The sequence below is a fragment of the Balaenoptera acutorostrata genome, chromosome 15 (genome assembly GCF_949987535.1).
Source record: "Balaenoptera acutorostrata chromosome 15, mBalAcu1.1, whole genome shotgun sequence".
Classification (NCBI taxonomy): Eukaryota; Metazoa; Chordata; class Mammalia; order Artiodactyla; family Balaenopteridae; genus Balaenoptera; species Balaenoptera acutorostrata.
Window position 1 is genome coordinate 42,559,908 of NC_080078.1, and position 15,988 is coordinate 42,575,895.

At 42.7% G+C, this 15,988-nt stretch overlaps 1 protein-coding gene across 2 annotated transcripts in view; it reads left to right on the forward strand.

Annotated features, from left to right (window-relative positions):
- The window catches only part of CFAP61 (cilia and flagella associated protein 61), a 262,542-nt gene that overhangs the window by 111,496 nt on the left and 135,058 nt on the right, over positions 1–15,988 (forward strand). For both annotated transcript variants that reach the window (XM_007191888.3, XM_057528332.1), the window contains exons 14-17: positions 716–842; positions 5,236–5,313; positions 7,479–7,685; positions 10,555–10,689. In XM_007191888.3, the coding sequence (XP_007191950.2) occupies positions 716–842; positions 5,236–5,313; positions 7,479–7,685; positions 10,555–10,689 (547 nt within the window). The remainder of the gene's footprint in view (positions 1–715; positions 843–5,235; positions 5,314–7,478; positions 7,686–10,554; positions 10,690–15,988) is intronic.

The window sequence follows — 15,988 nt, forward strand, 5'->3', positions numbered from 1 at the left end:
TGTTTGTTGGAAGATTTTTAATCACAGTTTCAATTTCATTAGTTGTGATAGGTCGGCTTATATTTTCTAATTCTTCCTGGTTCAGTCTTGGAAAATTGTACCTTTCCAAAAAGTTGTCCATTTCTTCCAGGTTGTCCATTTTATTGGCATATAGTCGTTTGTAGTAGTCTCTTATAATCCTTTGTATTTCTGCGGTGTCAGTTGTGATTTCTCCTTTTTCATTTATAATTTTATTGATTTGAGTCCTCTCCCTTTTTTTCTTGATGAGTGTGGCTAAAGGTTTATCAATTTTGTTTATCTTCTCAAAGAATAAACTTTTAGTTTTATTGATATTTGCTATTGTTTTCTTCATTTCTATTTCACTTATTTCTGCTCTGATTTTTATGATTTCCTTCCTTCTACTGACTTTGGGTTTTCTTTGTTCTTCTTTCTCTTTTTTTAATTTTAATTTTTAAATTATTTTTAAATTTTTAAAAGTTGAAGTATAGTTGATTTACAATGTTTGCACTTCTTTAAATGTGTGTTTTGCAGGTTTTCTAGAATGAAGAATTACTTTTGTAGTTAATCAAACCCCAATGTTATGCAAAAAATATTTTACCAGATATTATTTTATATAAGTGTGATCTGTTACAATTCTGTCTCCATTTGGGTGGAGGAGGGAATACATATTTTAGTACTTTAACCTGAAAAAGAAAATGTGTCTCTCCTTACCCAGGACCATTAAAATAAGATTAGCCACTCTCTCGGATACTCCTGGTGTTGAAAATCTCGTCAGCACCCTCATGCTGAATAAAAGCATATTGGAAGATTTACAGCAATACAACGAGGCTCGCAGGGATCCTGTAAGTACCTGCTATGACCAGACTGGCTTCTTTTCCTCATTTTTTGGGACCATTGTGACCCACGTACGTTCAACCCCGATGTTTCCTTGGGCCTAGTTGGAGAATCGTGTGGTGGGGAGCGGCGGAGGTGGTGTTGGAAGGTAGGAGGGAGAAGAAAAGAACAAGGAAACTGAGGTTTAAGGAAGTGGGGCTGTTCTTCTCACTAGTGGCCCTATGAGGGCTGATCAGATGCCCTAAATTCTTATCACAGGGCTAGAAAGTTTGAACTTGATCTAGACAAATATAACAAAATTAGATTTCAGTGCTTGGAACAGGCAAATCTGACCAAGGTTAGTGGATCCTTGGGGTGCCTGGTGCCCATCCCAGCAGCACCCCATTTTGCCCTTCTGGGTGATGGGTCTGTCCATACCCTTGAGGATGCTGGCTGCATCCTCAAGGATTGGATTGGCTCAATGCTGGGTTCTCTTTCTAGTACAGTAACTGTATTGTACTTTTGCCATTGCAGAGGGCAAGCTAGCAGTGGTCCTTACATCATCGCTGCTTTCTTAAGGACCAGGCCAGTTAACTTCACCAGACATGGAACAATGCATGTAGCTAGGGAAATGCTTAATTACTTTTTGATGAATTTTATTAAAAATTTTTTTTCACTGAAGCATAACCAATAAAAAGTTTGATGGCTTTCACAGTTTGAATACGCCACATAACGAGCACCTGTTTCAGGAAACAGACTGACTCCAGCCCACTGGAAGTCCCTTCCAAGCTCTCATTTAGTCACTCTTCCCCCAGTTAGTACCACCTTGACTTCTAAGATCATAGATGCCTGGCTTTTGAGCTTTATTTAAAGGGATCATACAGTGTGTTTTCTGACATCTAGCCTCTTTTGCTCAGTAATGATTGTGAGATTCATCCACATTGTGCTGTAAAGTATTGATACTTCATTGCGTGAATATACCTCAATGTATTTCTTCATTCCACCTCTGGGGTCATCTGGCGAGTTCCCAGTTATGGGCTCTTTTGGATAAACCTCTCAGTTAATTTTAAACTCATCAAGAGGGAGACAACAAACACTAAACGTGGTGAGATGTTTAATATTTATAAAGGCACTGAATTAAAGTAAAACTTCCCTCCAGCACATGTTTTTTTTTGTTTGTTTTGGTTTGTCTTGGTCTCTTTGTTTCTTTTTTTTGTTTGTTCCTTCCCTCCTGGCTCGCTGACACAGGGGTCTCCAAGACACACGCAGGGAGTCTATGAGGTAAAAACTATGCTCAAAATAAGAGTAAGAAATTATTTTCCTTTTCCACTGAATTGATATTCAGCGGAAAGGCAATGGTGGGCAAAACCTCAGGGACCTCAATGTGGATCAAGGCAGTGTCACCAAACTTCCCAGTGGTCTTCGAGTTTGCTGCGATACACTCACAGCAACAACAGAAACAGAAAACCCACAATGGGATGTCACTGTGCACCAGGAGAATGGCTAAAACAAAGAAGAGTGACACCACTCAGGTCTGGCGAAGGTGCGGGGAAATTGGATCACTCCTGTGTTGCTGGTGGGAATGTGAAATGGTACCCCTGCTCTGGAGAACATTTTGGCTGTTTCTTAAAAAACAAACAAAATGCAACAATCATCTCTGAGCATTTATCACAGAGAAATGAAGACCTGGTCACAAATGTTTATAGCAGCTGGAATCAGCCCAGATGTCCTCCAACAGGGGAATGGGTAGGGTGAGCCGTGGCAACTCCATGCAATGGAATAGTGCGCAGCAGTGCAAAGGGATGCACCGGTTTTTTTTGTTTGTTTGTTTAAGTATAGTTGATTTATAATGTTGTGTTAGTTTCAGGTACAGCAAAGTGATTCAGATAAATATATGTGTATCTATACAGTAAGTCCTTGTTGTTTATATATTTTATATATAGTAAGTAGTGTGTATCTGTTAATCCCAAACTCTTAACTTATCCCTCCCTCCCCTTTCCCCTTTGGTAACCATAAGATTGTTTTCTATGTCTGTGAGTCTGTTTCTGTTTTGTAAATAAGTTCATTTGTATCATTTTTTTTAGATTCCACAAATAAGCGATATCATATGGTATTTGTCTTTCTCTGATTTACTTCACTTACTATGGTAATCTCTAGGTCCATCCATGTGGCTGCAAATGGCAAATTTCATTCTTTTTATGGCTGAGTAATATTCCATTGTATATATGTACCACATCTTCTTTATCCATTCATCTGTTGGTGGACATTTAGGTTGTTTCCATGTCATGGCTATTGTCAACAGTGCTGCTATGAACATCGGGGTGAATGTATCTTTTCAAATTAGAGTTTTCTTCTTTTCTGGATATATGCCCAGAAGTGGGATTGCTGGATCATATATATGGTAGTTCTACTTTTAGTTTTTTAGGGACCCTCCATACTATTCAGGAATGCACTGTTGATTCATACATCAGCTTGGGTGGATGTCCAGAGAATTATGCTAAATGGAAAAATAAGCCAGTCCCTAGAGGTTACATACTGTATGATTTCACTTATATGACATTTTTGAAATGACAACATTTTAGAACTAGAGAACAGATCGTTTGTTGCCAGGGTTAAGGATGGAAGTGGGGCAGGAGGCAGATGGGTGTGGTATAATAGGCAACCCAAGAGATCCTTGTGTTGGAACTGTTCAGTATCTTGACTGCAGTGGCGGACATATGAACCTACACAGGGGATACAATTGCATAAATCTTAATACACACACACACACGCGTGCGCGTGCAAAATGGCATCGATGTGGGCTCCCTGCTTGTCATATGATACTAGTGTTTTGCAAAGGTTACCATTATGGGATACTGGGCAAAGTGTAGAAGGAATCTCTCTGTATTGTTTTTTTACAACTGCTGGTGAATCTGCAGCTACCTCCATAGACATTTTAATTAAAATTCAAAAAAAAAGGGAAAGCCAGTTTCCCTTGAAGCTGTAAACATTAACTTACTAAGTCTTAGCCCCTGAGTACATGTATTTGCAGTATTCTGTGTAGGAAAATGAAACGTGCGCACACCGCTCTTGGCTGCAGACTGAAGTATGTTAGTTGTTTCAAGAAAAACGTTTCTGCAGTTGTTTGAATTGCAGGCTGAAGCAGCACCGTTGTCACAGAACAGCTGGCAGACAAAATATGGTAATTCAGTCCTGGGGAGTTGGCAGACTTTTTCTTAAAAATGAATGAGGTGAGAGTGTCCCTCCAAGGAAACAACTGACAGCATGTGTTCCCCCATGACAAAGTCCACGCTTTCAAGAAAAAATTAGACTTTTAGAAAGTCAGTATCTGCCATCATGAGCTTGACAGCTTCCCAAAACTTAAAAAACCTTTTTCTGATGAGACTGGTGGTGATATTACCAAATGTAATGTTTTGATATTTTGTAATGAAATAGGTCAACATTTGGAAAATCTGCATAAGCTTGGTGAATCAGTATTTTCCAGATAGACAGTACATGATGTTACAAAATCATGCATGGGTAAAAGATTCAAAGTGCAAAAGAGACCAATAAATTTTAATGTAGTAGGGTATGCAAAGTTCACTGACATGGCTTCAGAGCCACATTGCAACTTATCTTTAAAACACTACTTACTCCATGTTGAGTTTTGGTGACGCATCAAAGGAGAATATCCATAATTATCTGAAAATATTATTTAAATACTCCTCCCTTTTCCAACTACGTATCTTTGTGAAGACAGGTTTTTTTTTGCATATATTTCAACCAAAATAACATGTTACAACAGACTGAATACAATACAGAAGTAGGTGTGAGAATCCAGCCGTCTTCCATTAAGCCAGATATTCAAGAGATTTGCAAAAATATGAAACAATGCTACTCTTCTCTCTAAATATTTTTATCAAACTAAAACATGTGCTTTAATTAATAAATTCAACAAAAATTAATAAAAGAATTCAAAATTTTCTGTTTTAATTTCTAATATAGAAAATAGTGGTAGACATTACATACGTGAACCAAAGCTCTTTAGCATCCTCAGCACGCAGGGGGCCTGGGGTGACAGTGTTTGAGAACCACTGATGTCACGCTAAAGAAAACAGATTCCCAGTCAAAGGAATGTGGTTTGAATCAATAGATCCATCCTGTACCAGCTGGAGATCTTGGCAAGGCAGCCTCCCAAGCCTTATTTTCTCGTAAATGAAGTAGAGATATAATGGTAATACTTACCTCAGAGGGTTGGAGTGAGGGTTAAATGCATACAAAGAAGGCATTTAACCTATTACCTGGCCCAGAGGTAAGTGGTGATAGGATGGTGGCTTTATCATTGTCGTTATGTGATCACGGTTGAAACCCTTTATTGACAGCTTACGGAAACACTAATAGCAATATTTTTTAGGGTCTTAAAATATCTGCTTCTCTTGTCAGGATGGAACACCACTGCAGGCATTTGTAGCCGAAGTTGCAGAACAAGTAGTTGGCATTGCAGTGATCAGAGATGAAATGGTAAATTGTGAAGTGGATACTACTTCCCTTGATCGTGCCTTTCCCTCTCGTGAATTAGCACACAATGCCTCTTTTGAAGTTTCATTTTTACTTATTTAGGATGAATGTCTCCTTTTCTGAAGGCTGTAGATCTGCTTGCATCCCACTGGGCAGCCTTTCAAGTCTCCATTTTTTTTCAGTTCAAAATGTTTAAAATATTACAAAGAATACATGAAAATATTCACCATCTAAAAATTCAAATAACCCTCAATCACCAAAAAAAAGTCCCAGCTCCCTCCCCAAAGGATTACCATTATTAAGAGTTAGGGATTTGTCCCTTCCAACATTCTTCCTTGCACTTATTTTCATGCATCGTGTGTGTGCGTGGGTGCGTGTGTGTGTGTTAAGTGGACATCTAATTTTATTTTGTCCCAGTGCATAGCCAATTATTCCAAAGTATTTATTACTGAGTAGTCCATTCTTTCCCTACTGATTTAAAATGCTGCCTTTATATTATTAAATTTCCATGTGTCTGTGTGTATTTTTGCTCTCTATTTTGTTCCATGGATTTATTTGTTGATATCTGTTGCACTATCACGTGCTTTGGTATCTGGTAGGGAAGTCTTCTCTTATTTATATTTTTTGCCTAAAATTTCTTGGTTAAACTTGGGTATTTTCTTTTCCAGATAAACCTTGTAATACTATGAATTTATTTGTGCCTATGTAGATTTTACAGAACAATTTAGGCAGAACTGATAATTATAATATTGAGACTTCCCTTCTGGGAACATGGCTTCTGGAAGATACCCTTTATCATGTTAAGGAACTTCTCTCCTATTTCTAGTTTACTAAAAGTTTTTGTTACGCATGGGTGTTGAATTTTATTAAATGTGTTTCGGCATTTATTGAGATGTTCGTATGACTTTATTTCTCTAATGTGTTCAAACTGTCCTTGTTCTTGGATTCATTTCTCTTTTGATTCAATATATCTTTAAGAATTCTTGGAGAGTGAGTGGAAGAGGGTAGGGTCTCTGAGGCCACACACATATACAAGTTTTCATCTGTCCTCACACTTGAACACTCATTCAGCTGTGAATAGAATTCTTATGCAAATTATTTCTCATCAGAGTGCTGATGTTTTTACTCTCATCATCTTCCAGTATCCAATGTTACAGATAAAATACAGTCTGATGTAAATAAATGTATGTATGTTTGCTTTCTCTCTTGAGAATTAGTTTTTCCCTTTTATTCCAAAAATTCTTATGAAGTATCTTATGCCTCTTTTGAGCTTGGGAACATCTTTCTTCTATGATTTCATTAATGATTTCTTCCCTTTCATTTTCTCTATTCTCCTCGTCTTAAATTCCTTTTTGGATGGAAGTGACCCTTCACTGTCTCTTACCTTTCTTCTTGTACTTTTTAATCTCTTGTACTTCTTACTCTTCATTCTAAGAGTTGTCCTTGATTTTATCTTCCAGATTCCTAATTTACTGTTCAGCCACATCTAGTCTATTACCCAGGCCTTCTATTTGAATTTTAATTTCAGAGTTCATGTGTTTAACTTCCAAGTCTCTTCCTTGTTCTCTTATTGTTCCTTTTTTGTAGGAGCTTGTTTGTTATGTTTTATGCGAGATCCTTTTTTGGTATCTCTGAGGACACTGAGATTCTCATGTCTCAGAGAATTTTTAAAAAATTCTCCTCCGTTTTCTGGATAACCTCTGTTTCCTCTGGAGTGAGCTGTATGTTTCTCTAACTGGTCTTTTGCATTTGTCAGTTTTCCCCAAAAGTCTCTCCATGTCATGAATGAGAGATTATCAGTGTGGATGGTTGGCATGGGTTCTTTGACGGTTGTGTATATCTGCTTCTCCATTGCATTGCTCTGGCCACTGGGAGGCTGTCCATGAGCAGGGACTCAAGGCTCTCCAAGTTTTTAGCACAGCTGTGAGGAACAAATTCCAAAGCTCTGAGCCACCCTCCAGAAGTAAGCCATCAAAGCAAGTGACTTTCAGGAAACATAAGTTTTAGCTTTTAAAAAATTAACAATGAAAACGAGATAGTAAATAATAGGAGGGAAAAACTCACCTCTTACTATTGTACCTAAAGTCATTTTTAAATGATGTTTCTCAGAAAGTGCATGCCGTTTGCTTAAAACCTTCTTAGATGTCCTTTCTCACCTCTTTTTTTAGGATATAGAGTACATACGATCCCACTACAATATTGAAGACTTCATATACTTTAGTCACCACCAGCGCGAAGAGCATGGCCACCTGTATCACTTTGCCCTGAACCCCATTTTTCAGCACTACACCAAGTTTTTTCTAAAGGAGATCCTCCGTTTAGGATATAAGTCCTGTCTCTACTACCCTGTTTACCCGCGAACCAAGGAAGGCAAGGTAAAAGAATGTCTTAAGTCACTTTTCCAGCAGATCTGTGTCACGGTGTCATTTGTGTCCTGTGCCATATTTTATTTCTTCTTCACTCCATGTATTTTGATTATAACGTGGCTCTGAATTTCAAATGGCCATATTGAATTTGGTCCTTTTCTTACACTACAGTGAAAACCCAGAAGGCTTTGAATTTCTGAAACCATCACAACCCATATAATTAGTAGGACAAATTGTTGGCTTTTCCATATCTACAAAGCAGACACTGAAAGCTATGGAAAAACACTCTAAGGGATGTGAAAATCAAATTATTTCTCATGTGAATTAGTGAATGCCAAAATGTCCTATGATGTTCTTCAAGCAAAGAGTGTTCTAGTAGTGAACCCATAGAATAAATTAGCTCAGTCCTTAATACTGGTGTGCTATCATGGCATTGCAAAACAGCAGTATAACATGCCCATAAAAGTGATGGATAAAAAGTGGAGATACGTGTTACTGATGTAATCTTTATGTAGTAGATACCTCTATGTCTGCATAATACTTGTACTTACATAGAGCAATACTTCTATAGCAAACACATATCTACTGTGTATACATTATGTATATTGTACACAAATAGCAAGCTCTTGCTTCCTGCTTCTGTGTATCCTGCTTCAGTCTCCTTCATAGCACTTCTCACTCGCTCACATTCTGTCTTGTGCCGTAAAGCTGGAGCTGTTAGTCCTGTTCAGAGCTGCAGCCCTGTTACGTAGAAGAGTCCCACACACTCACATGCGCTCACACGTGCTCACACGCAGTGTCCTGCTTGCTCACAGGCAAGGGCTTCTTGGAGCTGGATCCCCAAGCAGTTCTTTCCTGCAAGATGGTCCCTCTGTCACTGACAGTGTTGATGCAGACTTGAGGGGTGTTGAGAACTGAACCCCCAGGTAGAAATTTCTACCCCCCCTAGGTAGAAATTGTCCCATAAGATCCCATTCGTGACCAAAAACTTTCTTAGTCTCTGCCTAGAGTCTGACATTGTCACGTTTCTTCTTAGTTACCATGGTGAGCTAAGTGGGTTTTTTAAATGCTCTGAATTATTAAACTTAAAAACAATCTAAGGTATATGGGTACATACACATAACAGTAATTTTACCAATGTATCTTATTTGACAAATGCCTTTTGGGGAAAAACAGAAGGAATGGAGGAGAAAGGAGAAAAAACATGGAAAAGATAGGTAGCGAATGTAGAATATGCTCTAGTGATGATTTTTTTCCTATCAAAATGCAGCCCTATAGCAATGTGAATGCCCCAGATTTGAACCTGGGACATGGGAAGTTTAACAGTTTTGCCTTCAAATCCCGGTCCTGCACAATTTCTTTGTACTTCACATTTGGCCAAGTGCCAATTTGGTGACCTTTAAGGATGTGATATTACATTCTCAGTTTTTATTCCCAATGTTGCCTGCCTGTGCCCAGTTGGTAGAAAGTCCTTTTGCATGCATCCTAAAAAATGGTGACTTGAACTGAACTCATTGAGTGTTCACGTATTTCCCTCCATGGTGTGGAATTAGGACCATGTTACGCACTATTGTATATATAACATAGAAACACACTTGGAAACAGATTTCCTCTCTGTCTGCACCTCTAGTTGATTTATACACGTACATTTAAATAAGTGCAAGAAGCAATACCAAATAGTACAGGTAAGAATCTCCAAATTCTGCTATAAATCCCCAGTTGACTGCAGTACAAGTGAGCTTTTGGCTGACATGAGGAAGACGGTTTTCTCCATACCCTCCTGCGAGAATATGTACTGAGAGCTCTTCCAGGCTTAAAAACACAGCTTTGGCTAGAGATCCCTGGGTTCTGTTTTTCAGTGTGTAAAATCAGGTGGTGAAGTTCAGTAGTGAAGGGTTTTAGAAATCCCTTCCAGAAGCTCTAAGAAAGGCCTAGGGGCTATTTTCAGAACCACAAATAAGTCATGTGTAAACCACGTCATTTATTAAACTACAGCTACAGTTCCGTTTTACTTTCTTTGCTTTCCAGGTTAAATTCGGTAAATGTCTCATTAAAAAATTTTGGTTTGACAGTTTAACTCTTGAGGTTTACACAGTTGAAATACCCAAAGCTTAGGGGTTTCACCAAAACCCCTAAGATTTCATAAATGTGAAAGAAATAAAGATCACCATGTTCAGTTTTCTCTGCCAAGTCTAAAAATTGGATAAAATTAATATTTAAAGCATTCGCCTAAAACATGATTTATTGTAGCCCATTTCAGTAAGCATAAATCCAGCTCATAATTTAGTATTAATATAAAGCAGAGTAATCTGGTCCAGCCCCCTTCCCCCTCCACTCCCCCACTCTCCGATTTTATCCTTTTGTTTTAAAACACTTATCTGATCAACAAAGGTCCAGCTGAAGTAGCAGTGACTTTTCACAAACATGAGGATTTTCACATCTGCGCCCTATTGCCCCTCAGATGACATTTTTATCTATGTGCCTTCTTAAAGCAGCTTGTGTGAAACACGCAAAGGTTACCAGGACGCAGATAACACAGCTTAATGGGGTCAAATCGAGCTGATTCATGATCACTACGGAGAAGAATATCCTCCTGGGGAAAATACTTGTGCTGAAAAATCCCATAAACCAAACCACTTGTTTATCTGTCATTCCCACAGAGATAGTAATGCAATTACTCCCGTAATTATCTTCATTAGTGTCAGGCATTATCTACAATTCATTCCTCTGGTCGAAGAGTATGTTTGTTTATTTGCTGGTTTCCCCCCCTCTCCGGTTTGGCCGGGTTGGGAGTTTTGTATTTGTCGAGGCGCGCGCCGGCAAATGTGCGCGCGGCTCCCACGCCCTCCCCCCTAAAATTGAGGTCGCTGTCTCCCAGTTCCAGAGCTCCAGCGCCCACTCGCTGACGTCCGCCCTCCACTACTTGGTTCCCGTGCGGCCCCGACGACAGATTGTCTATCCCCTGGAAAAGCTTGGCATCAACGCCCCATCAAAGGAGGTCTCCAAGGACGCGGTGGGTAGCCGGCGGCAGCAGGCGGGGCGCAGTGCCAGCGCGGGCGAGCGAGCGGGCGGGCGGGCGGGCGTGGCAGATGGGGCGGCGCTGCCTACGCGGAGCCGGAGCCCAACGGCTGCTCCTTCATCCCGGAGCCCAGGCTCCCTCCCAGCGGCCCCTGCCCTAGGGTGGTGCTTCCGCAGCGAGCCCGGAGCAGAGCGGGCGCCACGTGGTCCCTCGTGACGCGCCCCCGCCCCGCCACCGGGGACGCGGCCGCGGGCTGCTGCGTCTCAGTACCACTGGCTTGGGGTTCACCTCCCAGCATCTTTCTGGGTTTAGCCCCCTTGCTCCAAAGCAGACTCCCCTTTCCTTCATGCTCTGCGTTCTCGGTTTGAGAACCTAGGTCTGGCTGCGTGAGGACGTTTGCGGCTGAGTCCTGTGCTAGGTTTGTTCACTCCTGGGGGAGTCCGCATGATGAACAGGACCGTCTCAGCTGTCCTGGGTGGCAGGGGCTTTGACCTTAGATTGCACAGCCCTGGGACACTCTTAGTACCAGAACAGGAAAAGGGACCAAACAGAACTTAGATTTCGCTTTCAGTGGAAGTGTGCGTGTAAACAACACGAGCCGTGTTCAGGAGCTTGGCTGGAAGCGTGACTTTGTCAGGCTGACTTACATGTAAGCTTGTACTGTATGCACACACTTCCACTTAAATACAGTAGAAAAACACCCCTCAGTGGGCTGACACTTGTTCTTTGTGAGAGAGAAAAGAGGAAAGTGGAAAGTTTAAACTCTCCAAACGTTTAGCCAAGGAGCTAAAAATGGTGCTGGAAATGGTGCTCAAATCAACACCCCAGTTTTGCAGGACATGCATCACCCCACGGTCCTGAGCTCCTGCTTTACATATGGCGGGTGGGTCCACCAAGACCCATCTTAGAGGCAGCTGCTTACTGTGACCCAGGCTGCTCTAAGTCCTATGTATAAAGTCCTAAGTCTTTATATTTGTAAAATAAAAAATAAATTTATATTTATTTTCTAAGTTCTAACTTTGTATTTGAGTAGAGACTAAAAACAAATAGCAATTCTTTTGCCCTCCCCAAATCTTCATTATGGAAAATGTGAAGCATGTACAAAAGTAGAGCAAGTTCTACAAAGCAGGGATTCTCCTTCTGTCTGTGCTGAGGGACCTTGTCTTCTTCTTTTTTTCATGTACAATCCCTCATAGACTGATAGTTTTGTGAAATGTGAATTCCTAGAAGAAGGAGATTAAAAACAGAGACCAAATTCAGGTCCTATTATTTTATCACTAGGTTTAACAGACACAGAATTACTCTGCCCACTTGCTCTAAAAGCTTCTGAAGGCAGATGGGCCCGTGTTTCAGCCCGCACGATGGGCTGCACAGAAACAGCTCCAACAGGGTTCAACTCTTGGCCAGTTTTGCATCTTCTACGGCCCCACCCACTTCTCCTTCCTCCCTTATCATCTTGCAACAGATACATGTCATCACTTCATCCAAGACCACAAGTGTGTCCCTAGGTAGCAGGGCCCCAGCATCACACTCTAGAGAGGAAGGGGCCCCGGGCAAATCTGCAGGACCGTGGGGTCGACCACCAGGGGGTCTGCTGGTGTGTGGAGATCCTGGGATTGGACTCCTTTGGAATGAGAGCCAAGAGAGCGCGTCGGGGTCAGGAAGGGTGGCCTCATCTATATCCGTCACTGAAACACAGCTTATGTGATGTCCTGCTGATCCCAGGAGAAGCGGCCACAGGTACAAAGTACAGAGATGCAGCTTCTGTGTGAGAGGTGCTGCCCTCTTGCAGCCACTGCTGAGATGCCTTTGAGTTGGGATAGACCACGTGGCCAGGCCGAGAGAAGCCCTCACATGTCGGCGGCAGCCCGCGGCCCCAGCACCTTCAGCCGGTCCTCAGGGGGCGTGAGGGGTGTGGCTGGGCGGACGGGGAGCAGCACGGGGCTGCCACCTGCTATCAAGAGCCGTGTTCCTGCACCTCTGGAGCTTCCCCATCCTCACCCCACCCCCACCCCTGGGAATCTCCAGAACTGGATGACTTTGAGGTGAGCTGGAGCTCCTGGTGGGGAAAAAGCCAGAGAAAACATTTTGTTTCACTTAAAACAACCCTACCGGGACTTCCCTGGTGGCGCAGTGGTTGGGAGTCCACCTGCCAATGCAGGGGATGCGGGTTCGAGCCCTGGTCCGGGAGGATCCCGCATGCCGGGGAGCAGCTAGGCCCATGCACCACAACTACTGAACCTGCGCTCTAGAGCCCCATGAGCCACAACTGCTGAGCCAGCGTGCCACAACTGCTGAGGCCCACGCGCCCGGAGCCCGTGATCCGCAACGGGAAGGGCGTCCGTAGTGAGAGGCCCGCGCGCTGCACCGAAGAGTGACCCCCGCTCGCCGCAACTGGAGAAGGCCCGCGCACAACAGCGAAGACCCAGCGCGGCCACAAATAAATAAATTTGTAAAAAATAAATAAATAAAATAAAATAAAATAAAATAAAATAAAACAATCCTATCATGACTTCCCAGGTTGCCATGAGTTGAAATCATTGCTTACATTTAATAAGCTTTTCCATGGCCGTCTCTCTGTGCTGTGTCCCCACAGAGCCCCGGCTTATTTCAAGACATAGCAGAGGATGGATTTTGTTTAATTAATTAATTGATTGATTGATTGATTTTGGCTGCGCCGGGTCTTAGTTGCGGTACGCAGGATCTTTGTTGCGGCATGCATGTGGAATCTAGTTCCCCGACCACGGGTCAAACCCAGGCCCCCTGCATTGGGAGCACGGAGTCTTACCCACTGGACCACCAGAGAAGTCCCCAAGGATGGGTTTTTAACTCCCTGCTCCAGGAAGACAACCACTTACCAGATGGGCGGGGCTGGTGCTCAGTATCCGACACTTTGTGCTGTGTTGTTTACTCTGTTGGTGAATTCTGACTTTTTAAGAAGTACTTTACTGCTGCTTGTTATATTTATTCTTGAGAAGGGTTTAGTAAAGATTCAGATTTAGTAAACAAGGTTTAGTGAAAATGTTAGAAATCTTAAAGTTGGACCAGAGGATTATCGAGAGCATAATCCACATGGGATGAGCCTAGATGTTCAAACGTTAAAATACTACATTACATGGGGCTTCCCTGGTGGCGCAGTGGTTGGGAGTCTGCCTGCTAATGCAGGGGACACGGGTTCGAGCCCTGGCCTGGGAAGATCCCACATGCCGCGGAGCGGCTGGGCCCGTGAGCCACAACTGCTGAGCCTGCGCGTCTGGAGCCTGTGCTCCGCGGCGAGAGAGGCCGCGGCGGTGAGAGGCCCGCGCATCGCGATGAAGAGTGGCCCCCGCTTGCCACAACTGGAGAAAGCCCTCGCACAGAAACGAAGACCCAACACAGCCAAAATCAATCAATCAATCAATCAATCAAAACATACGCATCTGATTCAAGATCCTCATTAAAAAAAAAAAAAAAAAAAATCCATAGCAAAACAAATCACTGTTAAAAAAAAAAAAAAAAAATACTACATTACATTATTTTACATTTTAAAAAACATTGTAGGCGGATTTAATGTTTTAGACTGATTATCTGAGTCAAGGTGAGCCAGATGGAAAATTTTTAGGAGGACTTTCTACAGTGTCCTAAGCACATTGATTTCTTAGCAGAGCAAATAGTATTGTAGCCATTGAAGTTGAGCGATTGTCTTACTAAATGAATCCCTCTTTGTCCCTTTAAGTTTTACACTCCCCTCTGCCCGGAGCTGCGAGCATCCCTCTGCGCCCTCACATGTCCACACACTGCTCTCGCTGGGCACTGACCTTTCATACTTTTTATCCCGTCTCAGACTGACCATCCGTTCCCTGGCTTTCACCTAGGAAGCCAGTCTTCAAGGGAACAGATCACTTCAGGCATGAGTAATGGGATAGAAAGCGTTTCATCTCGGTGGGTTGCCAATTTGACTCTGGCACAAGCCAGCAGAGATTGAAATTCATCTCTGGGTGGCAAGGTAGTGTGCTCCCCCCACCCCAAGGTCAGGAAGCTGCTGCCTGGTTTAGATGAGTCGGTGTCCCTGCCACTGAACTGTCCCTGTCATTCGTATCAGTTGACAGTGTGCCCCGTGTCAGGTCACAAGAAAGGACCTGGAAAACATGTGAACGGTTCTCATCACACATCACAGAGGTAGGCCCGGAAGATTCATCATGTCACCACAGTCAACCAGCAGAGATACATGGATAAGAGAAGGCTTTTTCCTAACCGTAATCCACGTGGCATGGACCGAGAAGATTCGTTTCTTAGCTTGAATGGGCTGTCTTGGCCTGTGCATTTGCGTTCTGAGAATTATTCTGATGGGAATTTTTAATGAAATGAATCAGTGTGGCCCACGTGCATGAGAACTATGATCAGGGAAGTACTCAGAATTTGGCTGAATGAACTGATGGCCATATTAATTAAAGACTGTGGACCAATTTGACCCACACTTAACTGTCGGGTGGTTCTTTGGGCAAGCTGGCTTGCTGTCCTTCCTGCCTCCGCATAGGGATTCAAAGATGACCGTGACAGGGGCCCTGTCCTCGGGGAGGGTACAGCCCAGTGTCGGTATTAACGTGGGGCTGCTCAGGGCTGGTTAAACCAGGGATGGGAGAGGGCTGCATGGGTCCCTGAGAGTGAGAGCCAGACTCGGGAGGAACAGCCCTGCCGGGGTCAGACCTGTTCTGCGGAATCCGTTGGGAGGGAATGTGTCTGGTCGGAGGCATGGTTTCCTTTCCAAGACTGGGATTTTAAATGACTCTTACTTGTCATATTAAACACCAGAAAATCTGCTTTGAACTTAAAAAGCTCCTACCTTTGCTTCAGTATTAAGAGATGCTCCCCATCATCCACTTCAGTCACTTTGGTTCTCTGTGTTGATTTCTAGTATTCATAGAATTACCGTGTCAACTCACCTCTCCATTTTTTTTTTTTTTTCAAAATTTTTTTGGACCAGATCAATCCATCATCTTTCAGATGACAGAATCATCTCAGGAATCAGACTTTCAGAGTGATCAACGCCTGTTATTTTTTTTGTGGTTGTTTATCGGTGACGGTCTGTTTAAATCTCAACTAATGAATTATTTGAAGCCTCCGTTTTCCCTTTGTCCTTCTACAAAAGAAAAATGACGGTTTGTTTAACCCCCCTTCTCGGAGCTAAGTGCTGGCCCGATTTTTCCTAGTGTGTGATCTCTCAGGAAGATGTCACGCTCTGGCATTCGGTTACCCTTTGAATCGCCCCTTTCATCTGGGCTGTTCTTCCCCAGTTCAGCTATAATTACCATCT